This window comes from Petromyzon marinus, chromosome 3 (assembly GCF_048934315.1).
Source record: "Petromyzon marinus isolate PM22_M1 ecotype Great Lakes invasive population chromosome 3, UKy_Petmar_22M1.pri1.0, whole genome shotgun sequence".
In the NCBI taxonomy this organism is placed as follows: Eukaryota; Metazoa; Chordata; class Hyperoartia; order Petromyzontiformes; family Petromyzontidae; genus Petromyzon; species Petromyzon marinus.
Window position 1 is genome coordinate 6,666,983 of NC_133669.1, and position 17,379 is coordinate 6,684,361.

A 17,379-nucleotide genomic window follows, 5' to 3' on the forward strand; every position below is an offset into this window, starting at 1 on the left:
AGGTTTACGTCGCCTAGATTTTGACGTCACCGCGAACGGAGTCTTTGAATGTTTATTTGCTGAAGGAATCCGAGGAGCTTTAAAGCGTTTCTACTTATTCTCGCGGATGGACAGGGCGGCTCGGAACGTTAACAACAAGAACACACGATACAAAAAAAACGCGATAGGAGCGCAAATTATAGGAAAGGTAAACAAATCACTTACAAAATATCTCACAAGCTAAGGCGCACTATTAATTTATTTTGAAGAAGCGATCTGGCTATCACAAATGATTGCCCGACGAAGTGGCTTATCATCATCACCACCACGTGGAAATGTATCGCAGCAAAAAAATACCAATATAAACGGAGTGTGGAGGGGGGGATCGATACAAGAATGTCAATGTCGTTTTGTGAAACCGATTTGATCGAAGCGATTCCATAGGATTTGCTACCCTCTTAATTCGATTCCAAAAAATGATGGATTCGTTAGGAACGGGGAGGGGGTCACCGTAACCTGGCGTGTGATTGGCCGCTGCGGGACCACGTGTGCCGTGCCGACCAATAGGAGCCGCGGAATCGAGTTTCCCGCGCGTTGCGCCTCGCGCCTCACTTTGAAAGTGAGGGCGGAAGTCGGCGTTGACTACAGCCTCGCTCATACACACACAGCCTCTCTCATACACACACAGCCTCGCTCATACACACACAGCCTCGCTCATCCACACACAGCCTCGCTCATCCACACACAGCCTCGCTCATCCACACACAGCCTCGCTCATCCACACACAGCCTCGCTCATCCACACACAGCCTCGCTCATCCACACACAGCCTCTCATACACACACAGCCTCGCTTATACACACACAGCCTCGCTCATACACACACACAGCCTCTCTCATACACATACACACACAGCCTCTCTCATACACATACACACAGCCTCGCTCATACACACAGCCTCTCTCATACACACACAGCCTCGCTCATACACACACAGCCTCTCTCTTACACACACACACAGCCTCGCGCACACACACAGCCTCACCTCCACACAGCCTCACACAACCTCACCTACATAGCCTCAACAATACACATACAGCCTTACCTACACCCATACAGCGTCAGAGTCTTATCATTTACAACACCAACCATCCAGACAGCCTCGTCCTCCTAAAACCGCAGCTTTGCACATCCACAACCTCGCGTGCAGCCTCAAAGCGCGTAAAGAATCACACTTCATCTTTACGGCCCAACACGGCAGCCTAAATCCCCATACATATTCATTCGCCCTCGTATACATCGTCACCTCCAGCTTCACCCATCTACAGCCTCCCCGTGTGTGTGTCAACACAACCCACTCGCCTCGTCCCCACTTTACAAAGGAATAGAGCTCCCCGAGAGAAGCCGTGGCTTGCGATGGAAGAGGCGAATTCGATTCTCACTCGAGGTAAGAATTAGATCACTCTCTCACTCGTACAATAATCAATGCACTTTAAAATGTTTTTATTGATTTATTGCGCATCTCCGCACCGTGTGTCCCCGACATAACGTAGGCGGATAATGAAACAGGCCCCGCATATAACCATGGTAAGATCACTAATGTCGTGTTGTTTTGTAACGTTATATAACCTGCCCGGACTGAACTTATGTGAAAAAATAGCTTTTGGGGCTCATCATATTCCTCCAGTATAAATAAATATTCTGATTGTGAATTAGGAAGGCGACTTGCCGCCGATAAGCGACGAGAGTGATAATTCTGGATCATCGGCCAAACATCCCCCCCGACTGTCGCTTTACAGTGAATTTTATCAAGTAACAAAATAAAAAGTATGAAAACAATAATAGGTTTTTACCCCTTTTCTGGCAATAAAACAGGAGGTGCTAAGATGTTCAAACACCAAATAGAAACATTTTGCAAGGAATCAAGTTCTGCATTAACCACACGCGGTACTTATGAACATGCAAACAAACATGCTCTTATAATATCGTGACATGCTCTTGTGATATCGTGACATGCATTGGCTTTGGAACTGATGAATCTACACCAGAGGCAGCAGCCATCCGTAGGGCCCAGTCTCAACCACCGATGTCAGACCAGAGAACGCTAAAAGGCGAACAGTACAAGGAAAATGCACTATCAAGGAATTTATAGCTCGGGTGAGCAGCTACAAAATAAAACCTTTTTGTCACAATAGACGTGGGAAGACTTCTTGCAGTTGAAGTTTCTTTTAATCTGGGACCCCAACACGACCCTCCTCAGCTCCTGGTACGCAAAAAAGTAACACCTTTATTTTAGCTCGTTTCTCACTGCCTCGCGGGTTGGCACCTTCACCGCTGTGAATATGATTGCTGGTTTCCCTATCTGCCCCATGTATATATATATTTTGAATGTAAATAACAACAATATCATTCCAACCTGGTGCGTAAACCTTAAAGGCACCATGCAGCAGCTGGACTCGCTGGAGGCTCGGGCCGTTGAGCTGGCACGGCTGCAGCTGTCAGCGCAGAGGAAGGATGACGATCTGCGGGACGCGTACGCCGAAGTCCTTCGCCTCCGTCGGCGCAGAGATGCCCTGCGCCAGCAGCTCGCCCACAGACCCCGCAAGGTGTAACGTCGTTCATTTTGCCTGTTGACTCCATACGCGTTGACTCCGTCTAATCTTGTACGGGGAAAATTGCGTTTTTCAGGTCCGTGCGGCGTTACAGCCGATTAAATGCGGGCACTTTTTGTTTTGTCGATTTGTGTGTTTCCCCCCCTGTGATGGGGATTTTTGTAGGATGAACATTGAGATTTATAAGGGCACCGGGAAGACCAATAAGGTCTGAATTGGTCTGTAATAAGATAGGCACTGAAAAGGGTTTGACAGGTATGTAACGTCCACACCGGGCAGTGGCAGCAGGGTGGAAGCCGACTCGAATCAGAATGTATTCATACTGGAGGAATCAGAAGAGCTATAAAGCTCTTATGTCACAGATGTCCAGTAATATTGAAACTAAGTATATTTATTTATTTTACCAGGTAAGGCCCACTGAACAATATACTGTAGCTCATTTTCAGAAGCGACCTGGCCACAAATGATAGCTCAACGAAGTGGCTTGCCATGTGGAAATTTCTAGCCGTCAAAAATTCCAAACGCATGTTTATAAATGTGGAGGGAAAAACCACGCGTCATAGTAGTTTAAACCAATGGTCATAGTTTTATTGATGTCCAGTAGATGTATATGTACGTTTGTTTAACGACTGATTTATATTTACGCGATCTCACCCCAACAAAATCCTTTATTATTGTATTATGATGAACTTATTTCGCACTGCACGTAGCCAACCACACTCATTGGAGGTACGGCGGAACGACAACAAACTAAACACGAAAAGCAGTTCTAAAGAAAACATTTTCCAGCGAAATGACTTCATTCATCCCCAGGAGCATAATGACAACATATGAGTGAAATGGGTGTTCTCATGCTGAGTGTGCTGATATATATAAAGTGGCCTTTTGCAGTGGCGGAAATTCTTAGATGTATTCACGTAGGAGGTCGATTAGCATGGTTGGCTACATACAGAAGTTCATCATAATATCAGGAAATTAAAAAGAACCCTCAGTGTCAAACTTTAGCTGCCTTATAATTGTACAGCCGTTTCCATTGCTCTCAATGGGTTGTATGTACTTGTGCATTTCTTCCCCCGAACCCCCAGCAGCATCAACCATTGGAAAGGTGTTATAAACCAAGTCAAACTTTAGCTGCCTTATAATTGTACAGCCATTTCCATTGCTTTCAGTGGGTTGTGTGTACTTGTGCATCTCTTCCCCCGAACCCCCTGCAGCATAACAAAAGGCGGCTTAGCTCAGCCCTCCCCCCCACCCACGTCCCTTTCTGGCTCCTCCCCCCCCCTTAACCTGTATATAATATCGGTTGTCTCAGAGCTCCACTTGATACAGCTATTCTGCTGTGACTGTTCCACCTGAAGACGGAAGCTTTTTGTGTTGCCTCCGAAACGTCGTGATTTAATTTAGATGTTTTATTTTATTTTTATTTTACCTACGTGACTTTACCGAAAAAATCAAAGAGTATAGGTCGGAAAGATAAAAAATAAGAATAGGTTTTACCCTTTCTGGCAATGAAACAGGTCCGATTCAGTACAGTACACAAAATCCGTGATCTAATCCCATCCGTGAAGGATGTCATTCCTGACATGCAATACCCTGGAGTCTACAAACTAAGTTGCACTTGTGATGATTGTTACATTGGGGAAACGAAACGACATATATCGGACCGTATTCGCGAGCACAAGGCAGATCTGAAACATAGACATAACTTCAACCGGGAAGATGGATACAAACTGAGCAATCATTGAAAGGACGTTATTAACCAAGTAAAGTCTTAACTGACTGTGATGTTTCCATGCTACCTGCTTGTTACAGCTGTTATTTCCGACTCTCCGAGTACATCACCAGGCTTAAATATCTGTGTGGCAGCCAAGGCACAGGATTCCCACCACCTCCGGTGGCTGGGGACCCTCTCACATTGACATGCTAATCTCTCACATTTACATTTACGTACAAATTCCTTTTCTAGCTCCTCCCACTTACCATTGGGTTGAGCCCACCAAAAATCCGATATAAACTCTTGTTGCAGCAGCTCTTTCACCTATGTCAGCAGTTCTCCTGCTGCATCTGTTCCACTTGATTACGGTCCCTTGTGTTGCGATCGAAACGTCGTGATTTAATTTATTTTATTTTATACCTACGTGACTTTACCGAGAGAACCAAAGAGTAATAAAACAGGTGTTAAGATGTTTGAAAACCAAATAAATACATTTTGAAAGGAATCAAGTCTGCATTAACCACACGTACTTGTGGTGAACATGCAAACAAACATGCTCTGATTGTCTTTGAAACTGCTTGGCCTACTCCAGAGACAGCCTTCTTCATGGCCGAGTCTCAGCAGTGGCAGACCAGAGAACGCCAAAAAGTCAGAGGAAGTTTGAGCCAAATATCTTATCACTGGGGAGAAGACTAAAGGGAGGAAATTCCACAATCCAATGGTCGTGGAGGAAACGGTCTTTTCGAGTTCCCACAGAGCAGTATTAATTTATTGATGGACAAAGTTAATCTCCAACCAGGATTTTAATTCATAGTTTAATTTGAAATGGTAAGATGAGTCCTCTGCTACTGATATCGTGTTATCTGGACCAGATTCAGATACTATTTATGGGAAATTGCTAATGCCAATAGAACCGACTTTTGACATTATATGGACTCTCGGTAAAAATGTGTGAAGCACATACAGAATATATTGACATGGAAACCTTCATGTCACTGAATTTGTTACATTTCCGAAGTAATGTATTGTCGTCTACAACCATAAAATATATCCGTATTCACAAATCTCGTGCTTTTTAAATGTTTTGGTTAGTGTAAAATTTGTATGAAACATGGTTTAGCCACAAATTGTACTGACATCTTGTGTGTATGTGAAGATTTTGGCAGATGTGGTAAAGTCACCCACAACGAGAATACCACGGGATTCCACCACCGAGCAGAAGCAAGCCGTCCTGAGGGCTAAAACCATCAAACTACAATCCATGATGCATCTCTACAGTCTGGCAGGTGGGCAGAGGGGCCATAATACTGACCAGCCCATCGACCACATGGCAAACACCTGTGAACTCCAAAAAAAATCAATGGAAGCATTAAAGGATACCACTACACATTAACTCAAACAATTTCCGGGCTCCCTGATTTTGATATAAACTTAGTTTGCTTTTCATCTTGTCATCTTCAAGAAGAATTTCCGCTTCACCATATGGTTTGGTGTTGTCACCAAATCCATTAGGATTTAACTACTTAAAGTAACTAAACCATGACAAATGTCCATGTTAATCAACACTGTAAATACTCTACTATATGGTTGGTTAGTATACCCTTTAAATGTGTTTATGAGCTTTTAATGAGTACAAAGTAATGTGGTCATTCAGTGTCTGTCATGGTGAGTCCCACGGCAATTTGAACAGTGCATTCTGAGCTCCATAAACCACATGCTGACAGTTGGTTTTGTTGTTGTTGGTACAGCATTTGTCCTCACAAGTTTGAATGTATTTCATGCCTCGTCTGCCAGGCATTACTGCACAGCCGATATGGGAAAAGGGTACGGTGATTTTCACGCTGGGAACGGCATTTGGGGACGAGTACTACGAGAGCTACATTGTGGAGGTGAAAAAGCAAGATCCTCCGCTTCTGCTCCGACACTCCTTCCCGCAGTTTGTGCCGCTCAAGGAGCTGACAGAGAAGCACCTGGCCAAGAACCTACAGCATTTCATTTGGGTCCTCGGCGATTACCTCAATGCTTTTGTTGCGCGCAGAGAGCAAGTCGAACGCACCAAGGTGATGCGCATGTCACACACGAGACAATGAACGAAGAGGATTGAAATTGCAATGGATTTATTTTATTTCATACTAATTTGGTATAGATAGCCTGGCTTTGTAACTTGACTACTGACTGGATGCATATTGATACTGCTGCATGCTCATTTAAAGACGAGACGGGACTTTTTATTTGATAAAAGCTGATGTGTCAAATCCCAGTTGGGTGGGCTCAACCTGCCATCCCTCTGGTTGAAATGTTTACGACTTAATTTTTATTTGATCATTGCTGTTGTAGTTTATTGGGCACATGGCCTTATGACTTAATTTTGCAATTTTGTATTTACATCGGTAATATATTGGTCATTTTTATATTACCAATTGAAATATTAATTTTCATATACAGAAATCCGCGGTATTTATGTATCCACAGGTTTATTTTGGCATACCAATTTTTTAACCGTAGTATGGAGTTTCGTGTATTCGCAGTTTAGCGGATACACATCTCCAGCTCCCACCACTGCTCTCTAACCACCAATATGGTTATGTGCGTCCACATATGCTACGCATTATTCCATGTTTATTTACATTTAATTATTGTTTATTTGCAATAATTTTGCCCTTAATTATGGCCTCTAATTGTGCAACCAATTAGGCGAGTCTCAGAGTTCATTGGAGCGGCCAAAGGAGGTTCGGTATCCATCAGATATTGTTTATTTAAAATAACATAAAAAGTAATCATAAAAACAGATTTAATATAGTAGAGCTACCCAGCCACGGCCAAGGCACCTGCTCACCCATCCTCCAAGAGCTCCCCCCCATTATGTAGGTGGAGCGCTCTCCCTTCATTATACCATTATTAAATACAGCTGTTCCCCAATTTCCTCACTCCATGGGGAGTTGCCACACCGCCCAAGCAATCATCCCGAGTGTGTGTCCACACACCAACAAACCGACTTGCCCCTCCAGTCCCACACAAAGTACCCAAGCCCCAACCATCTCCATAAGGCATCGCCGCTGATCACTACACTTCTAACAACCACCTCCCCATCATCCTTATCAACGTTCATTATTACCATGAACTTCAAGCCTCAGTATTAACGTTAAATAACATTACTTAATTTTTTTGTATTTTGTTATTTGAACATTTATTGCTTTTTTTTATTATGGTGTGTATTTATTTTTTGTTTATTGAAGAAACGGGCAACTTTGTTCGGCTTTGACGAGTGTAACCACGGCCACGGTTGCCCTAACCCCCTATTTCCCATAAGGCTGAACGCGGTTTTGCAAAACCAACGGCGGTTTTCAGGAATGTAAACCCCCCTCGGTTGGCGAGGAATTGCCATAGTGTGCAGTTTGATCGTCGTTTTCTTTTGTTTAGAGCAAGTTCTCGGATATGCTGGTGGGCAGCTTTTCCCGCAACGCTGCAATCACCACCATGCACTTTAAGTATCGGCTCACATTTGAAGAGCAAAACTGTGTGGTAGCAGCCCGTCTGGAGTACTCCAGCTTGTTGAGAGTGCTACCTGGCACCGTCACTCTCTCATTGAAAGGTACAGTTGGAGATTTTTCAATCAAACATTACATCTTTATTCAACACATGGGTTGCAAGGATTTAAAAAATATAATTGGTTCTGTCATGTTTTCATCGGGCAGCATTTACAGCTCAGTTGCGCACACACAAGTAAGCAGACAAGTAAATGTTGCTAATTTAATTTGAATGAATTATGGATTTATTTAGATGTTTCATTTACTGTCTATTCACTTGTAAAAAAAAATCCTGTATTATAGTTTTGAAAATGTTTAAATTTTGAATCGTACAAATATTGTATTGAATGAACTATAACAGAAGTCATGATGTACACTAATACTATATTGGAGTTTGGTTTAAAAGGTGATCTTTTTTATATTTCCAGGGGTGCAAGATATCTCCTCAAACCTTGAAATGATTCTGGAGAAACAAGAGCAAGAGTTTAAGTCAAAACTTCTTTTTGAGGCTTTTGACAATATATAGGTATGACACTTGAGTGTGCTTAAAATATTTTGAAACTCAATATATTAAATAAAGTGGAGATTTGAAAAGTCCTTGTTGTTGCAGCCACCATCCATGATCTATCCACTACTTGGTGAAGACCTTCCCAAGTCTCAATTTTTCATGGTTTTTCAATAAAAGTTCATTTAGCAGATTTCATTACTCTATCTTCGCAGTGAACATCCTTTTCAACGTGCTTCCTCCTTTGGTTGCCACTGTGATTCAGCTCGGCGTCCGGTAATTTTTCATTACCGAGTTAAATTTTTCAAAACCACTCTCACCTGTTTGTTTTCATCATTTTCATCCCAGTCCACCTTCAATAACTGCCCTCTGTATGCACACACTGCTGTGTTTCACAGTTATATATCTCTTGATTTGAAGCTTTTGTGACTGCAGGAATCCATACTCTTTGGCTCTTTTGGTAAAGTCCCACCTGATGATGGATGCTTGTGTTGTGCCCGAAACGTCGTGATTTATTTGATTTGATTTTATACCTACGTGACTTTACCGAAAGAACCAAAGAGTATAGTTATATCTCTCCAACGATATATTTATCAACTGGTATATGTCTTGTTTTGTTAATCTTACAGACGCCTTTATTAATTTCTCTGTCAACTACCCTTATACTTTATATGTTGGATATTTCTTCATGCGGCTTCAGTGTAGCTGTTTTATTTTTGTAAATGCATTTAAAAAAATTATTTTAACCTTGGATTATTCGAGCTTAGATGACTCCCTGTTCATGTTCTACAAAACCAAGGCATAATGGCATTTGATATTAATTCGTCTTTTCCAGAATCCTCTTAATAGTTTGTATGTGGTCAGTGTTAGATAACTTTTTTAAACCGTGCTTGCTCAGGTGGTTTGTTGGCTACTAAATATTCTTGGCTCTTTCGGTAAAGTCACGTAGATAGAAAATAAACATTTAAAGCAAAAAACCCACGACGTTTCAATCGCAACACAAGCAGTCTTCATCCACCTGATGAAGACCTTTTAATTTAGTTTTTTGTTTTCTATCTATGTGACTTTACCGAAAGAACCAAGAATAGGAATTCCTGCAGTCACGAATGTTATAAGTACAAATTTGGCTACTAAATGTTCCATTATGTTTCCAATGATCGTTATAAAAAATGTTAATACGTTTAATAATCGTCTAACAATGTAATTCAAGCATTTTTTCTTTTAGTTACTTTTGAATATAAGAATGATATATAATTCCATGATTGAGACATGTCCACTCTCATATATTTTTTCCTTTTGTTTTGCAGATTTCTTGCAAAAAGTCATCCTGGGACTCAAATAATTCTAGTTACGTTTAAAGAAGTAACCATTGCCCTTTGCAGTATTTAACAAAGAGCTGGACCAGATGGTATTATGCAATTCAGAGAATCAGGACCATTTGGATTAAAATTAGCAGTCCTCTTCACGAAATGTTTAGCTGCAGTCGTACACTAATTGATAGTTATGAGAGTTGGCAACATTGGTAAAGAAAAGTCATTTTTAATAAATTCCTTGTATATATGCAATTTTATTCTCTAGTTTTTAGTTAAATCACGTGTAGGAAAATGTTCCTAGCATCTACCTTGAGACTGCCAATCTAATATGTCTTTGGCAATCCTGAAAGAAAGCTCCTTTCCATTCCAAACTCAAGAATAGCTGTACATTTTTTTGCAGCCAAGAGCACATGGCCTTCTACACCCATCAGGGACACCCTGGCATCCAGAATCGGGAACAACATGATCAAGTACAGAGAACCTAGCCACATGCCCAAAATGGTATTGGTTGAGTGCTTGTCATACAGGTAGAAAACGTTGTCTTTGGTTATATGAAGTCATCCCACCAAGACTCCCCCCCCAAGAGTTTGTGAAGAGATTTGGTGACGAAGAAATTAAGCTGCCCTCAGATGCCGTCGGCGTTGAAGTTGCTGATCCATAGAGGACAAGGAAGCACGCAAAACTTGATGACGTGTATATTTAACAATGCCGCTTTCCACGTTATCCTTTTAATGTATTTAATGTCAAGCATTAATGTCAAGCATGACATTAAATACAGTAGTTGATAAATACAAAAAAATACAATATTTCGAACTCGAAAAATAGCTTCTTGCCTATGTAACGGGCAAGAATGAAATATTACGAATTGAGTTACAAGATACGGTCTGCTACTTGGAAGTGTTGAGGATGTTGACTGCAGCAGCTGAGCCATGCAGCAGAAGGAAGGACAGTGGCACGGTATGGCAGCACCAATGGCTGTCGTGACCTCGATCTTGGAGAAATTCATAAAATAGTTTTATATGACTTCCGTAAAGATATATCAGCTGTTTATTGACTATACATGGCTTTGTATATATGCTAGATTAAAAATTTGTTTTATATTTACGCTTTCAAATATTTTAGCATGTACGCTAGTCCTGTTTTGTCAAGAAATAAACTGGCAAACATAACTTTATTCTGTGTTTTCATTTTTAAATTACCAGTAGCCTTAGTATATTATTTATTATCCAAAGTCAACCAAGGTTAGCCTGTTGGGCTTTTAAATATCCCAATATTAAAATGTTATTTGTAATCTATAGGTAATACTTGTTAGTAATACTCTGAACATCTGACCTGACCCTGCGGGACATCTTTGAAAAAAAGACCTTCATAGCTAATCGGATTTCCTCCAGTAGAAAAATATTCTGATTCTGTGAAAAATCTTTATCGCTCATTGGATTTCTTCCGGGATAAATACATTTTCTGATTCTCTGAAAACGAGCTTTATCGTGCGTCATATTCTCCGATATATACATTTTCCGATTCTGTGAAAAAGCTTTATAGCTCATTGGATTTCCGCCGATATATTTTTTTGGCAAAAAAGAGCTTTTCAGCTCATCGGATTTCCCCTCCGGTATAACAATATTCTGATTGTAAAAAAAGAGCTTTACAGCTCATCGGATTTCCCTCCGGTATAAATATTTTGATTCTGTGAAAAAGAGCTTTATAGCTAATTGAATTTCCTCCGATATAAATAGGTTTAAATTTCGATTTAAAGCTTTCGTGACTGCAAGGATTCATCTTGGGTTCTTTTGGTAAAGTCACGTAGAATGAGAATAAAATAATACATTGATAAAATAAAATAACAATAATATTCTCACGACGTTTCGGCCGCTTGTGTTGTGGCCGAAACGTGAGAATATTATTGTGTTATTTTTTTTTATAAATTTATTATTTTATTCTCATTCTACGTGACTTTACCGAAAGAACCAAAGAAGATAAATAGGTTTTCTGTGAAAAAGAGCTTCATAGCTAATTCAATTTCCTCCGATATAAATAGGTTTTCTGTGAAAAAGAGCTTTTTATCTAATTGAATTCCCTCCGATATAAATAGATTTTATGTGAAAAAGAGCTTTTTATCTAATTGAATTTCCTCCGATATAAATAGGTTTTCTGTGAAAAAGAGCTTTATAGCGCATCGGATTTCCCCTCCGGTTTAAATATTCGGGAGTCTGCGCAAGGGTGACCCTTGACTCCCCCCGCCTCCCTCCCCGCGGGGGGACGCGGTCTCCATGGCAACGCGACCATGGCGGAGGTTGCCGACAGCCGACGCGACGAGGCCGACTACAAGCGCCTGCACAGCTTCCCTCTGCTCAGGGTAGACCACCTCATCGACGCGCGACCTCCGTGAAGGAGGAGGAGGGCGGGGGGGGGATTGAAGTTGCAGCCCAGCGATTGTAATGGAAGAGAGAAGCAGCGACGCCCGCGCCATGCGGAGGTGATCGCGGCCTTCGCGGCGGGCGAGGAGCCTCCTTGTTTCCTGAGCTGGCGAGCCGAGAGGAAGAGGGGTGGGGTGGGGGGCGCCACTCTCCCCCTCACCCCCTCCGCGCCCGCGGGGCAAGAGACCGGGAGGGAGATTTACTTAATTTGAGTAATGAATTAGCGACAAATAAACTAACTGCCGATAATAATGGAGCTGAATGATGAATAAACAAGCCGCTGCTAAATGATACGTTCAATGAACGCTGCGACTGAACAGCTGCTGAATAAACGAATTGCTGCTAAACACTTCTAAATTGCCCGTATAGATTACTGATAAGTAACGCGCGACTGATAAATAAGCAAGAGACACTTTTCTATTAAATGATTAACTGCTAAATAATGCACGCCTAAACACTGAAATTACTGAACAAATAAACATGACTGGACTGCCAAACACTCTACGATTAAATAAATACATCCCAAGGAAATTAGAAATGTTCCAACTAAATAGGTTGTCATAGCGTATTGTGCTTTACATTAACAGGGTTGATAAGAATACAGAGTGCTGCCACCAGTAACATTGTAAACAGTGTTTGTGTAGCCTACGCCAGGTCAATGATGAGACCCAGAAGTTTGAAAGCCATCCACAGTTAGATTAAACACAAAATGCTGGCTAACAAACAGCTAAGGCCAGAAGTGGGTTATTTTACAATTGAATCACCGGCGTCGTAACAATTGACTACTCGGTATGCAAGAACTCTTTACTACTATTACTTACACTTAATAATTATTGTCTTAACTGTTTACTAAATGAACACGAAACAAGTTGCACACGTCATGAATAAATTACTACTAAATAAACGCTCAATATAAAATGTAATTCCTAACATTTCACGCGTGTTGTACAAAATATTACTTATACTTCACCAATTTACAAAAGACAACTATCAAATACCTTAACAGTTTTATTACAAGTTCTTCCGTGGTACGATATCTAATTAATAAATAAATTTATCTCATAAACACCCCCTCCCGCTTAAGGGCGCTGTGATGAAAAGTCATTCGGAAGGTTCAGGAATATCGTCCGTCCCGACTCGATGAAAACGAGTAATCACTTGGTGTTGAGTTTAACAGTCGTTCCATTAGAAATACTCACTTAGCCCGGCCATGCTAATGTGGATATTTTGTTAGTTTTTTACCCCTGACTCAAAGTTGCTGACGGAGATGGGAGCCGCCCGTTTACAGAGGGATGACGCTGGACTTAAAACGTTGGAAAATGTGTGATGTACACGTAGTCACGGGGCACAGTAAATGTCGTGTGAATGCAGTATACATTATATACAGTATGCAATGTATTACAGTACATGTATTAAACCATTCCTGCGTATGCACATCCACGAGGATATGTTGTCAGCAGGGGGCATTGCTGTTAAATAAAGTGTACTATGTTCCAACATTTACGCCCCGGCCCTTTACAAACCCGCACTGAACAGGGTGGTGAAGTATGGGTAAACAACCCACATGACTGGCACAGTGTGGGGGAGGCCTTCACCCAGTAATTCAATGACAAAGGAATTGAATCATTTGTGATACGAAACCACTTTATTATTCAGCATCGAATTTTGATCTGGCCTGATACCTAATTAGGTATTCAGTATTTCAGTATGAATGCCGGTACTTTTTCTCTTGTGTGCATGTGCCCCAGCACACAGACATGCCAGAAGAAATGAGGACAGAGACAATGGAACTGTGTGTCACAGCATGTGAGAAATATGGCACCAACAATGAGGTACGTGCTTTTCATGTATGTTGAAGATGCTAGGCAAGCAATTTTTAAGTTTTTGAAGGACGTGGTCAGAAAGTGTTGTCGACAGCCATGAAAAGAAAATTTGTAATTTTTAGGATGTCGATGAAAATGTAGCGACAGACATTGGAGTAGCACCCAGAAGTTGGCAACTTGATGGGTAAAACCTAAAGCCAGATAGTTAGATATCATAAGCATATACCTTTGTGGATGGGTTTTTATTTTGCAACAGCTGCAAGATATAGGAGAAAAGGCATCAGTTCGGTGTAGTGGCATCTAGGCGTTGACTAGTCAACATCAAACATCTAATTGATGTGTGCTTGAATTGGAGTTTTCAGTTTTGTAAACGTTTAGCTGAAAAATGTTTGAACCAATCCAAGATGGAACTTGTAAGGCAAGCATACTTGGAGTGGCGGGAAACATCGTTTGTATGTGTGGAGTCGACGGATGTCCAACCTGTGTGACAGCTTGCAGCCAAGATGATCAAGGAGTCAATGGACAAGAAGTTTGGATCCTCCTGGCATGCCGTGGTGGGCGAGGGGTTCGGCTTTGAGATCACTCACGAGACCAAGAACATTTTGTATATGTTCTTCGGAGGCAGTATGGCAGTTTGTGTCTGGAAGTGTTCCTAAGCTACTCCTCACTTCGCGTCATCCTTGGCACGACTTTCTTACACACAGATGCACACTGATTTGCACTCAGCTCTGGTAGTCGTAACCAACTGGCATACCGAGAGTGTTTTTTTTTAAAACTTGCATATAAAATGTAGGCTGATGTGTATGTGTGTTTTTTTAATTCTATTTCATATGTGAATCATGAAGATTTTTTTACGTTAAACTATTTGAGGTTCTGTATATTACATTCCTTCATACTTGGGACCCTGTATCTTCCAACTTAATTGCACCATGGTGTTAATGCTCATTGAAATATTCCAATACATTGTACAGTGCCATTTGCAGATTCACCGATGTTATTTCAGAATACTTAAACTATTTACATTGGATTTTAAAGTGTGATTTAACGACACGTCCCAAATGTTGTTAAACAGCAAAACTGTTGAAATGTTCTCGAGCGTTTCCCCTTCCTACGTCTCAGGTTATGTTCTCACCCAAACTGGGAAGTCAGGTGACTTCTTCATCTCATCAACCACTTCTCTATTCCCGTAGTGACCCCCCCCCTCTCACCCACTTGCTCCCCCAGCCTTCACTGGCACTCCCCTGTCTCTACCCTGGCTGCCCCATCTCCTTCCTTAACTCTGCCACTCGCCTCATTTTTCCACTTACCCTCATAGCCTGTTCCACCAGATTCACTTGGCTGCTGACCTTATATATCCCACCTCGGCTTCTCCAACCCATGCACGTTTTACAACAGTGAAGTGTGTTTTTGCGCTGCACGTGTCAAAGTGGAAGTAGGCTTGAGATTGTTTTTTATTCCCATAACTATATTTTCAGTTATATATTTACTTGGTATGCTTCCCATAAAAGGCAAAGGAAGTGATCTTAAACAACCCAGCAACCAAGCGTAAACTTGTGAAAATTTACTTTGTTGTACTAAAATCCAGTAGAGTATGAGTTGCACTACCCCAGTCAATAATCACAAGAGAGTGCTTGAGATGTATTACATGCACCTGCCATGAAACAGATTGCATCAGAATATTATTAACTGTTTTAACACCAACTTGGGTATTGTATTTAATAACTGCAATTTTAAAGCAAGTACTTTGAATACTTGTTGGATATTAACTAATCATCGGTTGTCTGTAATTCCACGACATGTGAGCCGACCTGCATCTAACGGATCATGCTCAAGTGCTATAAAATAGTTGTCTCTTATAGGCGGTAGGAAATGAGGATATGATGATCGTTTAAAACAGATTCTCACGCTCACTATGTGTATGGAATTGCACGTGTAAGAATCGACTTTTTCCCTATCATGAATATCGCTTTTATACCACTGTTTAATGCATTCGTACCACTAAAGATTATGCGTGCATGCCAAGGATAAAAGAATGGAGTTTATAGTTACGAATCTTAACAATTCCTAGAATCATGGAGAGATTGAATCCCTGTCAGAAGCACTAATTAACTTCTGTGGGTTTGAAACGTGTGGTCAAAAACATCACGTGATGTCTGAATTCATATGAAGTGGCCCTAAAACGTGTTTAACTACATTCTTGAAAACATTGTAATTTACTGCGTTTGAAACTTTAAAATAAGCACACTTTATTGTAAATGTAATAGCTGTTGTGATTTGAGTGGTAAAATGTCAAGTAATCTACACTAATGTGATCAAATTTTTGTTCAAAATGCAATACAATTGATGGATTAATCATGTTCAAACTACCTGATATCGCATTCATCGTGTGACAATGCCTCGTGTTTACGCTTGAAATGACTTTTCGTTCCTTTATATACATTTACCATGAATAAATAGTTTGGAAAAAAATGCGGGAATAGTGTTGCTTGTAAATATAGTCATTACATCAGTTAATTTAGAACATTTTCCAGATGAACTGTTAAGGTCTGCAAGTTATTATTAAATACACATTATCTTCCAGAGATCAACTCTTAATTGTTTCCATATGGGAAGTGGTGGTTCTTTGTGGCTTCCTCTCACAATATTAAATGGAATAACCTTTGCGGCAGGTGTGACCTTACCCAAGTATCAGGGTTGTAGGAATTTTATACTCTCGGAAGCATAAAATACACCATGGCATGCCTGTTATGCTCCCTTGATTGTGTAGGTGGTGGGCAATAGAAGACAATGCAGCAAAATGAATTTTCTCCCTGTACCGTACTTCTTTGTTCCCGCGTCGATCTACGCTCTCAAAGCGAATGGATACTCTGACTACGCAATCCACAAAGCCATCACCCCAACCGTGAGAAAGGAGCCATCTGAGGGTCCAATCAAAACCATCACCTTGCTATACATAGCAGGGGTAACCACAAATATTTCCAAAATCATGAACAAACACAAGATCCAGGTCCGATTTAACACAGTACATAAAATTCGTGATCTGATCCCATTTCGTGAAGGACAAGATTCCTGACATACAATATCCCGGCATCTACAAAACACATTCCTGCGGAGGGAGCTGGTAGGAACGTTGGGTTGCTCGGTCAATGGCCAGGGTCAACGACGGCACCACGTGGTGTATTCCGCACAATATGCCCGACTGTGAGGGCGGGCACAAGCCGGCGTGAGTAGGTGAAACGTTGAGTTTTATAAGGGCACCACGGGGTGACCAGCCCCTCCCCACCCAGCCCCATCCCTCCCACCCCCCACCCAGCCCCACCCTCCCCACCCAGCCCCTCCCCACCCTTCCCTCCCCACCCAGCCCCTACCTCCCCACCCTCCCCTCTCCACCCAGCCCCTACCTCCCCACCCTCCCCTCTCCACCCAGCCCCACCCCTCCCATTTTTGGATGCACGACAGACGCACAATAATCCCCTGTGGGCTGATGTAA

General features: G+C 41.6%; 2 protein-coding genes across 3 annotated transcripts; both read left to right on the forward strand.

Moving 5' to 3' along the window:
- The first annotated feature begins 423 nt into the window (after positions 1-423).
- CENPO (centromere protein O) lies at positions 424-10,818 on the forward strand. 2 transcript variants are annotated; one of them, XM_032972293.2, is made up of 8 exons: positions 424-1,425; positions 2,174-2,244; positions 2,415-2,584; positions 5,461-5,590; positions 6,099-6,364; positions 7,725-7,896; positions 8,260-8,357; positions 9,644-10,818. In XM_032972293.2, exons 3-7 carry the CDS (start codon positions 2,420-2,422, stop codon positions 8,355-8,357), a joined length of 831 nt encoding a protein of 276 aa, XP_032828184.1. In that variant the 5' UTR covers positions 424-1,425; positions 2,174-2,244; positions 2,415-2,419; the 3' UTR covers positions 9,644-10,818. The 2 variants fall into 2 exon arrangements, with proteins under 2 accessions (XP_032828184.1, XP_032828175.1); XM_032972284.2 differs by lacking the exon at positions 2,174-2,244.
- A 1,057-nt stretch (positions 10,819-11,875) lies between these two features.
- DNAL4 (dynein axonemal light chain 4) lies at positions 11,876-16,255 on the forward strand. The gene is made up of 3 exons (XM_032972315.2): positions 11,876-12,005; positions 13,815-13,898; positions 14,381-16,255. The coding sequence occupies exons 1-3, from the start codon at positions 11,934-11,936 to the stop codon at positions 14,543-14,545; spliced, it is 321 nt and encodes a 106-aa protein (XP_032828206.1). The 5' UTR covers positions 11,876-11,933; the 3' UTR covers positions 14,546-16,255.
- Positions 16,256-17,379: the final 1,124 nt, after the last annotated feature.

Excerpts from the sequence above, each read along its gene's own strand:
- CENPO (XM_032972284.2), top strand. The coding sequence starts at position 1,395 with ATGGAAGAGGCGAATTCGATTCTCACTCGAG. Across the intron at positions 5,591-6,098 it reads GCATCTCTACAGTCTGGCAG|GCATTACTGCACAGCCGATA; the intron begins GTGGGCAGAGGG and ends CTCGTCTGCCAG. Across the intron at positions 7,897-8,259 it reads CGTCACTCTCTCATTGAAAG|GGGTGCAAGATATCTCCTCA; the intron begins GTACAGTTGGAG and ends TTATATTTCCAG.
- DNAL4 (XM_032972315.2), top strand. The coding sequence starts at position 11,934 with ATGGCGGAGGTTGCCGACAGCCGACGCGACGAGGCCGACTACAAGCGC. Across the intron at positions 12,006-13,814 it reads ACAGCTTCCCTCTGCTCAGG|CACACAGACATGCCAGAAGA; the intron begins GTAGACCACCTC and ends CATGTGCCCCAG. Across the intron at positions 13,899-14,380 it reads AATATGGCACCAACAATGAG|CTTGCAGCCAAGATGATCAA; the intron begins GTACGTGCTTTT and ends CCTGTGTGACAG.